This window comes from Zootoca vivipara, chromosome 4 (assembly GCF_965207765.1).
Source record: "Zootoca vivipara chromosome 4, rZooViv2.hap1.1, whole genome shotgun sequence".
Classification (NCBI taxonomy): Eukaryota; Metazoa; Chordata; class Lepidosauria; order Squamata; family Lacertidae; genus Zootoca; species Zootoca vivipara.
The window spans coordinates 11,833,434-11,850,238 of record NC_142587.1 but is presented as its reverse complement, the minus strand read 5'-3'; the positions used below and the strand labels follow the sequence as shown (position 1 = coordinate 11,850,238).

Below are 16,805 nucleotides of genomic sequence, written 5' to 3'. Positions count from 1 at the left end.
AAATCGGGACACTACTTCCGGTTTTGCGGAGTTTGTAAACCGAATCGTTCGTAAACAGGGCTGATCTTAAACTGAGGTACCATTGTACTGTTCTAATTGTGCTTCTCTAATTTATCTGTATGCATGTTTGTATATTCACATTCACGGGCAAAATGTGCACATCAGTTAAGTGCTAATAGTGAACTTCAGAGCTGCCTAAGCACAATTTGTCTAAACCAAAACAGATGTGGCAGATGTTAGACAGACTCATTATATTATTATTATTTTGCTTTTGGTAAAATGGCCAGATTTCAACCAAAATATTAAGTGAGCGAGTCTGCTCAAGCCTTCAGGCACTATGTCAGAGCTTTCCAAACTTCTCATGTTATTGGCACACTTTTTAGACATGCATCCTTTTGCGGTACAGTAGTTCAGTTTTACTAGCAAACCGAAGGTTAAACTAACCCCTTTCCAGCCCCCAGAAGGAGTGACACACCTACACACTGCAGCCGACACACTAATGTGTCGCTACAGAGTTTGGAAAGCTCTGTACAGTGTGCCCCATATTATTGCTATCTTTGTACACGGTCCTTCAAATCTGCCTAGTGTATAGAGCAGATGGGGAAAGCGGAAGCAGTAAGAGAATAGATGAAAGCAACAGTTTAAGACTGACTCCATACAGCACAGAGGTGTGGAGCTCACCTACGTATATATGGTATATTCACCTCCCTGCCTTCCCTAAATGTTTTCGAAACAGGAAAGAAAAATCCTAAAACACACGAGTCTCCCAATCTATATTGGGCAACTTACTCTTTTTTTAAAAACGTCCCACTATTTTTCTGTACTATCCTAAATCCTTTGTATTTAGTGCTTCTCTCTTTTTTTTGTTTGGAGTGTGGAGGGGTAAAAATAGGCCTGTACGCTTCATTTAGTGAAAAAAGTAGACTTCACCACCCCCTATAGCAAAACAAGCAAGCATGGTTTGTTTGTTTAGCAAAGCAAAGACATGCACAGCTGGCTTGACCAACTGACTACGAACAGTGGTTCTCTTTTAAAAGCATGCGCGTTGACAGGAAAGCTCCATTGCAGTGTTTGATTTATGATAGCCGTTTCACACATGCATGGATATGGATTCACATACATGCATGGATATGGATTTTTGCTTACACTCAGAATCTGATTGATCACCATATTTGAGAGAATGAAGAAATACACCCTCCCTCACCATCCCAGGTCAGATAGTGGTACTCTCAAAGGGATCACTCTCATCTTTTCCTTGGAGCTTAATTTATTTGTTCATATCACCTGGAGCTCTTTGTTTTTAAGGCATCTTTCTGCAGTGAACACCCTGATTTGGATTGCATTAGTTGCTTTGTTTTTACAAAAGTGACTTGAAGTGACTTACAAAGCGAACAGTAAACCAAATATAAAAACAAGAGTAAAAGCAATCTAAAATGCTGATAGATAATACACATACACATACACACAGTATTATTTAGTATTATTTACTAGCCCTTTTACTCAGAAACTACTCCAGTCCACTAGCACCAATCTCAAAGGCACAGCCATTTATCTCTTTCTTTAAGCCCTGGCCCTGATATCTAAGCTGCCTCTGACACACTTTCCTATCTTGAACATCGCTTATGCTTGCTTCTGCATACCTGGGGTTGGTTCATATATCTGCCACAGGCCTTGATGATCTAGGCTATACTTGGGAACGTAATGGCATGGAGGTTATAGTATGGCACATTATGAGCACAAATCCAATACTTGGAAAGGTGCTACCAATATAACAACAACAAACAACGACCCGCCATGAGGTCCCAGGCCAGGATTCAGTCATTTAAAATGCAGCGTTAAACACAGTTTAAAATAAATAGTACATGCATAGCCACAAATGTCTTAATGGGAAAGCACTTAGAACTACGGCAGCCGACAGGATCATGTCGCAAAAGCTGGCAGACCATTATTAAAATCAAAACTATCTCGTACAGCGCAACAGTAGCCAAGCATTGTGGTCAGTGCATCACAAGTCAAGTCCAAGCTACAGAAGACTCTGCCACTCTAATGTGCTCTGCTGTGAAGTGTTTTTGCAGGCGGGGGTGAGGACTCTAGCATTCAGAGCCAGAAAGCAGGCAGCACAACAGGCAGGCCAGACTAAATCAGGCACCATGTCTTAGCTCTGAGCCCCCCACCTCCTGATCAGATGCAACATAAACCCCTGTTTGAAGAACCCATCCTACAGATTGTCCACAAAGGTAAAAAGCTATGTTCTCTGTAGGATGTTGATTTTGTCAGCGATAGAAAAAGCATCCACCTACTAGGCTGCCCAGAACAATTTAGGACTTCTTATTTCCTTCTTGTTAAAGATGTCATTTTACATGGCTGTTCGTTAGTTTTGCAGCACACAGTCAGTAGACCCATTAATGCGTATTTCACATGCCCTTTTTATTCTTAATTTTCCACATGCCACATTGCTTTCCAGCACTTAAAACTTGTCTCAAGACAGAGCTTTGAAAAGTAGGTTGTTTTTCGGTAGAGGTGCTTTGCATCAGCTGCAGCCACAATTTCAAAGTTAATATTTGCCTTCCAATATGTGATAGCACTACTTTAAGAAGTGTGAAATACCATTGCCTATCTGAAAGCGAACTTTCATGAAATGCCAGAATTTGTATTCTTCAGTTTCAGGTTTGGGAATAAGTTAGTGAAGCAGTATTTTGATTAAAATTTTCTCAGGTACAGGTCATGTTTTAAGTTATAGGAAATTTGTGTAACCTAATAAGGGAGTGCTAGCATGGCTGATTTTTAATTTCACTAATTTTGGATGGAGTGTCTCACTCCCTGAATTTCCTCTGGATACTTTTTTTAGTTTGCAAATGTAAACATAAATTCAGCAAGTAGTAGTAGTAGAGTTAAGGGTTAAACATTATAACTTTGAGCATGTAAATGCCTTCTGAAGAACACAGTGATGGCTTTTATGAGCAAACTGTCCAGAATGCACCACATGCACATAAGAATTGTTCAGTTCAATTTTTTATGTAACTTGTAGGGAAAAAATAACATTGCTTCCAGTAAGTGCAATCTTGTGAGTTTCTGTAAGATATCTAGATTCTAGCATGTGCTTTATCATCATATTTACCTGCTATGCCACTCACATGCAAAGGATTGCTTTAAAAAGCAATTTCATTAAAAGGAAGCTCTGTTGCCTGCAAATATCAGTGTTTAGCATCCTATTCACAGCACTTTCAGCCACTAAACGTAATTTCCATTTCAGTTTTCTGCAACTTGCAGACTGCGACGTATTCAGCATTTAATATATGAACTCTGAAAAGGCATCTTCATAGCCTCTTAAGAAAAAAGTAAAAAAAACAACAACCCAAAATTCAAGAGAGACTTAATAGATCACAATTATATATAGAATCGTAGAGTTGGAAGGGACCCTGAGCGTAATCTATTCCCACCCTCTGCAAAGCAGGATGCGTGCATCTAAACATCACTGAGTTTATGTAGAGCAGCCCAGGGTATCTTTCAATCTGTATCAACACTGCCACACAACAGCAGCCAATGTGGTACTCCGTGTGGCAAAACTGTTGTCTGTATAGGCTCACAGTGTATGCCACTCTGGGCAACTACTGTATGTGAATTGCTGTACATTAAAACTAAAGACTATAAATCCTCCTTAAAACACCTTGTTTCCCAAAGACTGCCCCCTCAACAGTCCATAACAGAAACACACACACACACACATACACAGTTATGATAAATGTCTAGAAAATTAGTAAATTGTTGTTTAGTCATGTCTTACTCTTCATGACCTGATGGACCAGAGCACGCCAGGCACTCCTGTCTTGCACTGCCTCCCGCAGTTTGGTCAAACTCATGTTCGTAGCTTCGAGAACACTGTCCAACCATCTCGTCCTCTGTCGTCCCCTTCTCCTAGTGCCCTCAATCTTTCCCAACATCAGGGTCTTTTCCAAGGATTCTTCTCTTCTCATGAGGTGGCCAAAGTATTGGAGCCTCAGCTTCACAATCTGTCCTTCCAGTGAGCACTCAGGGCTGATTTCCTTCAGAATGGATAGGTTTGATCTTCTTGCAGTCCATGGGACTCTCAAGAGTCCCCTCCAGCACCATAATTCAAAAGCATCAATTCTTCGGCGATCAGCCTTCTTTAGTAAATAGTGAGTTGTAAATCTCAGGACTAATAAAAAACCTTTCACAAGTGGCCAAAATTTGTTCTTATTTCTGTTGTTTGTTGATGCAAAATCATGCAACGATTGGAACCTCTCAATGAATACCATGCACTTTTCATCAGGACCACCCGTCCCCTATCAGCAGTTTGGGGGATAATACTGCTGACCTACCTACCTTACAGGGTTGTGGTAAGGGTTACAGTGCAGTAATGCAGGTGAAGGCTCTGAACTCTTTGGTTGCTATGCCAAATGTTAAATATTAGGGAAACAGCAATAACTCCACAATGTAGCACATGTTTAGCAGAAGGTCCCAAGTTCAGTCCCTCGCATCTCCAGCTTCTGCTGGAAGACTCCCGCTCAAGATCCTCGAATGGAGAGCTGCTGCCAGTGACCATACTGACCCGATGGACCAATAGCCTTAAGGCACCTTCCCATGAGCCTAAGTAGTCAGAATTATCTGAAGTGGAAGGTAGAAGACCTAACCACACACACAGTTGTGCTATTTGTATCATATGCTGTCATCAAGCCAGTGTCCTGAAATCTGAGCATGTCAGCTGTTCAGTCCCACTTGCCAATTCCACCTGTAGCAACAATGAGCTGAACAGCTTCTTGCCAACCGCTACACCTTGTGACACTTTGCTCCTTCCATTCACACCACTTCTGTGCAGGTGATATTTGTTCATTTATTGCACGACGCCAGAAAGAAGCCGAAAGTTGATGGCTCCAAAATGTAGGGTGGGAAGGTTGGACATGGGGATGGATGGGTATATCAGGAAGTCAAAATAATGCTTTCCTCAAACCATTAACTTTTTGGGATACAGTATCCTATCAGTTCAACAGAAAGCTGTTTTAGTACCTTTAATAAAAATCATATTTTACGATCAAGAAAATGTTTGAGGAGCAATTTGTTGCTTTAAAAATCTGGACGTTTTCTCCTGGTTAATGTTGAAAATGAAACTAATGGTGGAAATGAAACTAATTTATGGAGGGATTTCTGAGCTATACTGTACCAGGATTGTCATCACAAGACTTCTTAAAAACACTTAGATTGGTGGCAGGAGAAATATTAGCAGGTGAACCTGCCTTATTCAGGCCACTGTGACCAGCAGCAGCTCTCCTTTGCCAGCACAGCATCCTCCATGGGAAAAGACTGTGCTAAGGATAGAACCTGGGACCTTTGGCATGTAAAACTGCCAATATACAAATATATTTTGTACTTGGAAGACTCTGTTCAGCTGGGGAAAGTTCAGAAAGGGGCAAGCAATGGGGTCAGTGGGCTGGAGCAGCTTCTCTGTAAGGAAAGCCTTATAGCATTTGGGGCTTTTCAGTTTAGGGAAAAGGCATGTTAGTGGAAACATCATAGAGGCGCATGGAATTATTCATGGGGTGGAGAAAGTGGGTGGAGTTTCTCTTTCATAGGACTTGAACTGGGGTCAGTCGCTGAAGCTGAATGTTGGAGGATTCGGGACAGACAAAAGGCAGTACTTCATACAGCGCATAGCCGGAAACTATGGGATATGTTCTAACAAGAGGCAGTAATGGACACCAACTTTAAAAGGGAATTGGACAGATTCATAGAAGATAAGGCTATCAATGGCTACTATTATGACTACAGCCTGCCTCCAGTATTGGCTCTGAACATCAGTTGCTTGGGATAAGGAATGAGAGCGCTGTTGCGTCAGGTCCCGTTTACAGGCTTCCCATAGGCGCCTGCTTGGCCACTGTGAGAACAGGATGCTCTGTTAGTGAGTTATGGCTCCTCCCGAAAATGTTCTCTATTCCCACTCCTTTTGTGCTAATTATGAAAGTGAGAAGGAAATTTGTTTGCCGGGCTTGAGAACTACAGTACAGTAAATGCATAAATACATATTTATTACTTTTTAATGCAATATATTTTGCCCTGCTATTCTGCTAGAAATGTTCCCAGAGTAGCTTACTGATCAATAATAAAAGGAGGACAGTCCGTACCTTAATCTAAGAGGCATGGCACAAATGAAAGAATAAATTAAGGGGGAAAGGGGACCCAAGCAGACTCAGGAACCTACTCTTAAAGTCTCAGAGTTCTTATAAGAACTTTTTGAGATGGAAACAGTTGGACAAGAGGTGGAATCTAAAGTGCATTGGAAGAGCCAGAGCAATGGACCGCCTGCTCTTCCTCTGCTTTGCAACCTAACAAAATAAAAAAAAACAAAAAACAGTGCCAGCTTCCTTATCATGAGATCGACATTTGCAAACACAAATTGAAGTTGGCTATGCGGTATGATAATGGGGAGATGTCACTTCTAGTTTCTATTAATTCAATCAAAAATAATAGCCAGATGAATAAGTCAGCATATGCTTCCAAACCAGAATTTGCTACCATTTCAAACTATACCTTTTCTTAAGTTGATTTAAGTTATACCATCTTGTTCCTCTGGTCGATTTAAATTAGTAGAGCAGCTGCCTTGTTCATTGTATTCAGCTGATTGAGGCAGCCACTGCGCCAGTCGCGGCCAGCCAGCATATTTCAGTTGTGTGTGTTTTTTAATCATGGAAACCCACACACTGTAGCAGCAGGAGGAACAGACACCTTTATAGATCAGGAGCTCTAGTGGTGGATCTTTGCAAGATTTGCAGTAGATCAATAAAGTTTTCTGAAGGTTTAACAATAGCAACAAAAGTGCACTTTATTTCTTTCCTTAAGTACGCTGCTGAAATGAATAAAATGTAGGGGAAACCAGGAGTTAACTAGGGTGTGAAGTCGCTGTTTTGCACCTAATTCTGACTGGTGGGACTTGGGGTTTTAGTAAAATAGAAGCAGAGCCTGAGTGATCTGACCGACTTGTTTTGATGCCTGCCTGTGCTTGCTGGCTGTGAGGCCATGGAGGAGACACGGGGGTTGTCTCCTGCAGCTGCTGCAGCCAAACCCAGTGCTAAGCCAGATGAAACCCCTTGCTATAACTTTGGGTTTCCCCCTTCCTTTTAGCTGCGGTTCCAATGCAGACCCCTTCCTGAGTAGGATTTAAACCCTCTCAAATTCGGCCTGTTAAGGATCTGGCCTGTGTAGCCAAAAGGGTTTTGCATGCCTGTACTGTGGTATAGCATTCAGGTACTTCTCCCAGAGGCAAAAATTCTCTAGCACTGAAAAGTACTTTGTGACACTGATTGATTGAAGTTTCATAATCTCTTGCAAACGAACCCTTAAGGTAATGCACTTTGATCCTTGGGCAGGTAACCTCAGGTAGAGGTGAACTGTTGATTGTGAAAGAGGTGCCTAGATTGTCATTCCCAAATATGGTGTGCAGTCTCAAAATAGATCTCACTGGGCCAGATATAGCTTTGGAAAGAACATCTCTGTCCTGGAATGACCCCAAATGCACCCCCCTTTTTATTTCGGCCCTTTGATTTAAATGAGATAAGCAGGTCATCATCTTTGTTGCATTCAGTTGTGAGAATTAGCTTGTGTTGCAGTATACAGAAGAGTACAGCGTCACCTCACCCTTGCTCTACCATGGCCAAACACCAAAGGTATTTGTTCTAAATAATGGTATGGGTCATAACATGACAGCAGTGGCAGGAAGCAATCCCATGGCAAGATCTGCTGGGGTGAGCAGCTCAGGATGCAGGGGATCTCTGGCTTAGCTGGTTGATGTCCCACGCAGTCAGAGTCCCCAACTCCAGCTCAGCCAGTGTAATGTGGTCATCCTGGCTCAGTCAGGGCTGAGCCGAGGCTGCTACAAATCCCACAAAATGGGAGTTCCAGGGGCATGGCGGCGGGACTTAGGCCAGATCCTATGCCTGTTCTGCTTGGTCACAGGACCGGACAACTCAGCAGAGAACATCATTTTTAAGGCCTGTTTTCCCTCTTCCAGCAGCAGCCCCACTGCTGAGTGGGGTTTGGATCTGGCTTCCCTATTGCTCCCCTATGGTAGTTGCAGCAGAGGAAAGGAAGAGTTTGGGGGGGGGTTGTCCCCTCTCCTGCACTGCTCCATTTCCAGCTAGTCATTAGAACAACTTTTAACTATGAACTTGAACCCGAGTTCATTTATTCCTTCCCCCAATCCATTTCCCTTTTGCGTCATGTCTGTTTAGATTGTAAGGCTGCTGACAGGGACTGTCAGTTTTTAGTGATTTGTGAGCCTTTTTCTTGGTCTTAAAAACAGAATTAAAAACAACAACAAATCTTTGAATAAGTAAATGATAGAAGCAGCTACAGCAAGGAGGAAGCTATGGCAGGGAACATCTGTGGATTAGTGTAAGGCCTCAGATTCTTGTACTCTCTATTATTATATTATTATTATTATTATTATTATTATTATTATTATTATTATTATTATTATTATAGTGTTGTGATTGAAAAATATGTTTCTGAAAAGCACCCCATAAATAAATGAAACTCTGTAGAGCTATCTGCAGGAAGCTGGATAAAATAGCTTGAAAATATTACTTGCTTATTTTATGAATCGTCCATCCTGTGGTTTAAGCTTGGTCTCTCACTAGTCTTTTATATTCTCATATCTGGCTCCAGGAACTATTTATTGATAAAGGAGCTGGTTCTTTATGTGGCTGAAATAAGCGTCCTAATGGCTAATGTATTTTAGCTTTTTGTATTAGTTTTTAGTAATTTTAATTTTAGACTGTAGGGCAGAGGTAATATTTCACTGTAGTTAATTGTTCATGTATATCATACAGAATATATCCATTTGTCCTGAGAACATGAAATACACCCATCATTCTGATGAAGACTGCCACCTTTTATCAGAAATATGTTCTGAAAGTTATGTAGAAAAATGTAGCAGCTGCATATTTTAGAACTGTAGGCTCCATGCTAGTGTAGTGTCTCATGGTCCTCAGGTGATGATATAGGATTCAAACCTTATACAGTCGTACCTTGGTTTTTGAGCTTCCAGCAGCCAACCAGAAGCCACGCTTTGGTTTTCGAATGTTTTGGAAGTCAAGTGGACATCTGGAATAGGTTCCGTTCGACTTCCAAGGTACGACTGTACAGTGAACTTTAAAAATCAACCAGGAACATCCTAAAGTGTCCCCAATTAGATCTTCATAATGGTTGCATTTCCCATAGCAGTTTTCTTCAACATTGGGTCCCCAGGTGCTGCTGAATCAGGGAGAAGTAATTTGGAAGTTGTCACTTTTTCTTAATCATAATTGTGTCATTCTGACTGACAAACTGGTTTAATATTAACTATGATCATATTTACCTTCAAACCATAGTTAACCGACGCTGGCTTGTTCAAACAAACCATAGTTAATGCTTCCTATAATTGTGGGTCCAAACTACATGGCAAGCTGTTGCTAATCAAAAGCGGAAGTAGAAGCTTTTGAATATCTGGCCATGCGGGGAGAAGTAGTGCACAAGCCCGAAGCTTGCTGCAACTTGTTCAAGTCATGCTAAATTATAGTGTGCACATGCATATAAATTTTACATCTTCTACTTTAACTGGAAAACCGTGTACAGGCTTGCACGCAACCGTGCACACATCTGGTGCCAGGACGTGGGGAGCACCCTGGAGAATCCTCCCCAGAGAGAAGATGTCCTCTTTGGTCTCCTGGGAGGGTCTCCTCGTGAGCTGGAGGGACAGTGGGGCTTTGCTGAGATGCTCATCTGATGTGCGGAGAAGCAGCTGCTGCTCTACCCCACATGTCAGCTGTTAGGCGGGGAGACTGGGCAACCTCAACAAAGTCCCGCTCCGCCTCTGGCTTGCAAGGAGACCCTCCCCAGAGCCCAAAGAGGACATCCTTTTCAGGCTCCGGGAAGTGTCTCCTTGCAAGCTGCTAGGACTCTTCAGGGTGTTCCCCACTTAACGTGCATTTCACTGATACTAACCTCTGTGTAAGTGGGAGCCTGTGCTAGAATTTGGGAGTTGAGGCCTCAAGCATCTACCAAGAGAAATTTACTTTCAAGCAGCTCACTTGGTGGGTCGGAGCTGCGGCAAGAGTCTTCTGGCAGCGGCAGCAGCATCTTTGCTACTTTTCAAGAAGGGCAGCTGCATGGTTGTGGCTGCATCGGTGCACTGGCAGAGCCAATGCAGCGATCCTGCTGAGGTGCCCATTCAGCGGTTGCTGAATGGCAGCAACACTGTTGCCTGAAGGCTATTGCTGCAGCTCCACCCCACCAGGCAAGCAGCTCCTGCTTCAAGCAGTTTAGTTTTAATAATAAATCAGCCTTGTAAATAAGTCCACAAAAATTACTAGCCCATTTCATTAGCCTTACAGTGCTTAAATTAATAATTTGCGACCCTGAAAGAAAAAAGCCACCAATTCTTCCTTGCCCAATTATCTGGAGGAGTTTTCCCTTTTATTCAGCCTGAGAGCGTATGTTTGCAAGCTTGAAGTACATTCCCTAATTGGAGACTACTTTTCAGTATTTGTGGATTTCTTGTTTCTTACTACTACTAAGCAGGTTAGGGTGGAATCTACACACACATTGAAAAAAAATTCTGAAAATGAGGGGTTTTTTTAAGCTTAAAAAAAAATACAGTGGAACCTCGGTTTTTGAGCGTCTCAGAAGCCGAATGTTTCAGAACCCGAACGCTGAAAACCTGGAAGTGAATGCTTCCGTTTTTGAATGCACCTCGGAAGTCGAACGGCTTCCAAGGCGCGTTTCTCAATTTTCTCCATGCACTTTGATGATTGCCCATTGCGCCTCGGTTGTCGAACGTTTCGGAAGTCGAACGGTCTTCCGGAACGGATTACGTTCGACAACCGAGGTTCCACTGTACATTGAGTTTTCCATAAGGCTCACCATCACCATCTAGTGTCAAATTGTATATTGCACTTAAAACACTCTTACAATGTTTTATTTGCAGCTGTATAGCTACGTCCTAGGTGACATTTTGGGCAAATATGCATGGATACATATCCCTTCCCAGGTTAGTCTCTGCTTCTAAAGGCAACAGCATAGGGGGAAATGCCTGTGGAATAAATAATGATGTGGCACAGGAGGACCCCAGGGGAGCGTGGTGCTGGGCTGGCCCCATTCAGAGAGATGGCAGCCTGAGTGTTCCCAGCTTTCAGCAACATCTGTCAAGACCGAGGGCAAAGGCACAGGGCACAGCTGAGGGCACAATGATGAGTTTCCTAATACAGTGGTACATCAGAAGTCAAACGGAATCCATTCTGGAAGTCCGTTCAACTTCCAAAACGTTCGGAAACCAAGGCGTGGCTTCCGATTGGCTTCAGGAAGCTCCTGCAGCCAATCGGAAGTTGCGTCAGATATTTGGGTTCCAAAGAACGTTCACAAACCGGAGCGCTCATTTCCGGGTTTGCGGCATTTGGGATTGAAGGTGTGACTGTATTGCATGTCCAGGAAATTATTGGGAACACACACCATTGTAACAAATGAGCACCGTTATTCTTAAAGGCTCGCATACTATGCAAGTTTAATCCATCAGAACAGGAAATTCACCATCTGTGTGCTTTCATACTGAGGCAACATAAAACCAAAAGGGGGTGGGGAATAGTTGCTTCATCAGAATTGAATAGCACACTCAACAATGTTGCTGTTTTTTCTTTTCTTCTAACAGATAATCCTGAAATAGTCAACAGGAATGGGATGGAATGTCAAGAGGCCTCGATGAGGACAGCAAAGCATTGTTACTGTACATACTACCCTGTCTCTTCAATAGAATTGCCACAAACTGCATGCTGAGTAAAGAGTTTGTTCGTCTGGACAAATCACAAAAACACTAAAGAGCTAGTGCTGCTATATCATAAAATGAATATTAAATATGGTATGCTTAGTATATTCCAAACTAATCTAGTTAACTATCTGATGCCAGCTGTGATGGTTCAAGACTTAAAAAAAAAGGGTAACATTTTACTTTTAAAGGTTTTATACAGCACCGTTTACTTCTTAGAAATATCGTCTTACCGCCATGATTATAGCTAATGTAAGTAGTTCCTATTCATATATTATTGTAGGGTTCACAACTTTATGAATCTTTCAATGTTAGCAATAAATGATTTACATTGGCCACTAAGCCCAAGGTCCAGAGAACCACCTAACGAGCTCCATGTGGGCGAGGGCCCTGGCCACTTCGCGGGGCAAACTGCTTCGGAAATTGTGGAGGGTTCCCAAAGCTGTAGGTGAGCGACAAGGGGGGTTCTCCTGCTCAAAGGAAGTGGGGGGAAATCACGTGCAAGCCCTTGGGTGCCCACACACCCCAGTCACCCTTTGGATCTTGGCCAATCTTCACCAACTGCAGACTTAACTTTTAACCCTTTGACCACTTTGTACTCTCTTAAAAAGCTCACTTCTCTACTAGGCAGTTGATGCCAAGGCAAAGGAGGTGATGTGAAAGCAGAGCCCTGTATTCCTGAACATCACCCGTTAAAAGCTCCAAGGCAAAGCACAAATTGCGGAGATGCACACGAGCTGATTTTGGGCAGGTGCGGAGAAGCTGTACTGGAATCGTGGCATTCTGGAACTAAATTAAACCTTTGCACAGTATGGTTTCCATACCCCAAACAAAGTCTTGACTATGTTATTTTACAAAGAGAGGATATTTTTTAAAACAAAGCCTTTGCAAAAGTGCCTAAATTTTGCCACATCAGACTTGAAACTATGTAACACTGATGTCCATAATTGAATTTACACCAAGTGATTAAGCTTTCAGATTTACAATCAGGTTACCAAAAATCAAGAACTTGTTATGAAATAACTTCTTCCCAATTAAAGAAATGGGTCTAAAGGTGAAAAGATAGCAAGATATTCTAATTTAACTCAAAACAGAATAATTGAAACTGAGTCATTGAAAAAAACTAATAAGTGACTTTAATCTAGATGACTAGGAAAATACTGAACAAAATGTATGTAGAGAGAGCTTCAGTTTAATCCATTGTTAATGTTGCCGTATTTTTAAAATCAGGTTTAAGAAGTTGTAACCGGATTACAGCACAGAGAAAGAAACTAGTTCTTTTAACCTTTTTTTCTTTAAAAGCTTATTTTATGTCACAGAACTATGAAGATATCTTTAATACAGCTATATACATATTATATATACACATACATATATATGGACAAAACAGATTTTAATGTTTACTTTTTTAAAAACTGTGTTGATTTACAAGGTAATTATATACATTTTCTTAATGTAGGAGGTTTGTTTTTAAGATTTGTTTCCTACACTGTTGTACCAAATATGTCACATTTCACATTTTATATGTTGCACATATATCAGACAAGTACATAGATTTTAAATTATTGTTTATAAAACAAAAAAGCAGCTGTTCTATGGAAATATGTATAATTGTTTGAAACATCTGGTTTTTTTCCATGTGAACATTATAAATGATTGCAGTATTTTAACTTAGACTTTTCAGATTGATTCTAAGCTACTTAGCTCTAGCGGCACTGCCAACTCAGAAAGACCAGAAGCACTAATTGATTTTTTTGTTAATGAAATTATTTTTCAGTGTTAATCTTGTTTTTCAAATGTCTAATATCTGTTTATATTCAAACAATAGCTTCAATCACCTAAAAGAAAGGGGGGGGGGGACAAAGAACCCAAAATCTGGTGGTAAACATAGTGTTTGTAATCTTGGATTAGTTTTAATTTGTGAGGAATATGTATTTCTTTTATCTTTACTTGTAAATTTTCTCAGATGTTTAACCTAGGTTGATAATATGGCCGTTTACCTACATCTGTAGTTTGGGTTCTTTTAAAAAAAATGCATTTAAACATTTGATAGTTTATTGGACAATACTAAATGGCAATTTATGTATGTTGTTTAAATATTTAAACTGTAGAAAGAATGTTTTATTGAACATTATGTTTAAGCAATTATTTTCTTAGAATCACTGCAATGTTATTTTCTATCCATTAATGATCATTATCTTTATTTCCTCCTGAACAAAGAGAAAAAGAGAGATCCTATTTTTAAAAAAGAGAGTTCCACTGTATTGACATATAAGTTTGTTCTGTTTCTACATTTCTAAAAATATTTATGTCAAACCACAATCCATCGGCTCCAAAATAGCTGTGTTGTCTCAATGGAGCTATGCTGGACTAAGTGGTTTGAGAATCACAGTTTTAAGAGCATGAGTCACAGAGGTTGCAAAGGCAGAGAAACCAGCGGCAGCTAGAATGAGGTCCACACTGCCCTCCAGGAGCCCTGACTAAGCTTTCAACCTGCATTGTTTTCCCGAGTATGTTGCATCACCCCATTTTGCTTCGTTCTACACTGCTTCAACAGCCTCTGGCTCTGAAGTGATTTATAAAAAAAAATTATATTAGTAACAACATATATTAATCCACTCGCCCCTGGCACGTTCTCACTTGCAACTTTTAAAAATCCTGCTCCTTGCATACTGTGCCAGCCAGGGCTGGCCCAACCATGAGGCAAGGCAAGGCAAGATCCAGCCTCCAAGGAATTCATCGCCAGCCTCTGCTGCTACATATGCTTTGGAGGCAGGATCTACCCCTCTCGAGCAGCTCCCCACCCCAATGCCACTGTAGAGGTAATCTCATCAAGTAGAAGGCTCTGCTAGTCTCCCACCCCTAGGGATGAAATGGCGGGGTCTGCCATTTCTGGGGTGTTTTGGGCTCTGAACCAACCCCGTGTGATTCCAAGCATGCCCTCTCCCCCCCCCCACATGATAACCATCAGGTAAGTTTGAATTGACACCGCTCGCCCCCGCCTCCATTCCTAATATAAATACTCACTCCCTCACCCCTTACTTCTGATGTAGAATTGTAGAGTTGGAAGGGACCACAAGGGTCATCTAGTCCAACCCCCAGCAATTCAGGAATCTTTTGCCCAACGTGGGGCTTTAACCCACGACCGTGATTAAGAGTCTCATGCTCTCCCGAGCTATTCCTCTCCTTACTCCTGATGTACAACTTCATACACCCCCTTCTTCCCTGATGGGCAGGCAGGGCACCGTTTTGTGGTTGGCCTCAGCTGCCAAAATGTCTTGTGCTGGCCCTGATGTCAGCCCTGCGCTCCAGAACCGATTCCTCCTTTATTTATCTGGCTTTTCACATAGTGTTCATTCCAGCCTCAACCTGATGTTCTAACCCTAAAGCGATATACATTTTAATGCTTGCTTTCAGCCATTTGGCATCTAAACACATGACTTTGCCCCACTGTTTGTTGCTTGCCTCATTTTACTGTTTTCCATTTCTACCAGAATGTGTCCCATCAGCAGAACTAGGAACAAAACTTGTAATTTTCAGCTGCAAAGGAAGTCTAACCCTGTCCTTTTCAGCAAGGGCTACTTAGGAGAGCAGAAGTCATGCAAATGCATTCAGAGATACCTGTCTCTAGGACAGCAAAATCACTGGCCCAGTCTGTACATCACAATAAACCATAGTTTAAAGCAAATTATGGTGTATTTGCAAGCACATGCTGCTAAGGAGGTTTTCAGTGCTGCTTTTCTGCTGCTGCCACCCTGTGGACAAAATAGGCAGAATCTGCCTTGCCTTGCCATTCAAACCCAGGTTTGTGGTTCATTTCTCCCCCAACAAACCACTAGTGGTAAGCTAAAAACAGATCTTGGCTGGTTTGGAGAGCAATGACAACGAGCCCAGGTTCGGACAACACAACAAGGCTGACGCATTGTTTGATCCACAATGTGGTAGGAGTGGCAGAGGAGCACCCACTATCTCGCATTAAACCACAGCTTGTTTTAAGCTGAGATTTAATGTGACATAATACCCAAGCCTGGTTTCCTTCTGCCCATTCTCAACTGCACTTTGTTTAGTCTCAGTGCCTCCTGCTTTTAATCTGTACTCATAGTAAAGAAAGAACTAGGATTTAAAAGAAAAAGTATACAAGAACATAATTTTTTATTTATTTTAGAGTAGTTTTGTAGAGTACATTGAATCTGGAAAGATCGAAACCTATTTTTCTGTATAAATATTATTTGCCAAAACTTCATTTATATTTTGGGAAAGAATGTCTAACGATGGTAAATCGACCTTACATTGGTTTGTTGTTGTTGTTGTTTTTAATACTCATTTGAAGCAACCATGAAATGGGCCAATATAGTCAACAAGTACTGAAGTCGAGACATAATTTCAAGTGTCTTGGGATGTCTCTGTGTTTTCTGTAAGAGCACTTCACCAAAATACCTTAATTTGCCCATACAGAATGATCAATGGTGAGATTTACACTGCATCCTTTGCTAACAGTTAAATAAAGCCCTTCTCTTATTCCATGTACTGTAATTATTTAGGAGCCTGATTTAAATACTCATTTATGAGTTTGTTGAAATATTATTTAATTACCCAATGTGCAACCATGGAAATAAAAAGAAGCATTTTAAAATGATTCTGGTACCTCAGTGTTATTTCATTGTTGTGACATACTGAGAAAATGATTGCAACAAAGGAAAGTGGATCAATGAGCCTTGCGTTTAGAAAAGCTATAGGCAATAAATATATGAAGAAATGCTGGAATTTAGGGTGCTTTTATCAGACAGGAATTTATGCCAGGCACCCCTGGCATTCTCAATCCACATGCAATACCAATCCCTATTATCATAGGTTCTTGCGGCTACTCTTGAGTAATGACGCTCCACACCTGCTTGTCTTTTAAGGTGTTTTTACTGTGCATCCTATTTACAGTGCAAAGAGTCTGGAAAACATGTCTGCTTAGTCCAAGTCAGAACCTCGCAATGGCTTCTTTCTGTTT

At 41.4% G+C, this 16,805-nt stretch overlaps 1 protein-coding gene across 14 annotated transcripts in view; it reads left to right on the top strand.

Annotated features, from left to right (window-relative positions):
- The window catches only part of MBNL2 (muscleblind like splicing regulator 2), an 84,894-nt gene extending 68,452 nt beyond the window's left edge, over positions 1-16,442 (top strand). For 11 of the 14 annotated variants that reach the window (XM_088667512.1, XM_035114360.3, XM_035114358.3 and 8 more), the window contains one exon: positions 11,693-16,442. In XM_088667512.1, coding sequence (XP_088523638.1) covers positions 11,693-11,817 — 125 coding nt within the window. In that variant the 3' untranslated portion in view covers positions 11,818-16,442. The remainder of the gene's footprint in view (positions 1-11,692) is intronic. The other 3 variants (XM_035114361.3, XM_088667513.1, XM_088667514.1) reach the window with 2 other exon arrangements.
- The last annotated feature ends 363 nt before the right edge of the window (positions 16,443-16,805 follow it).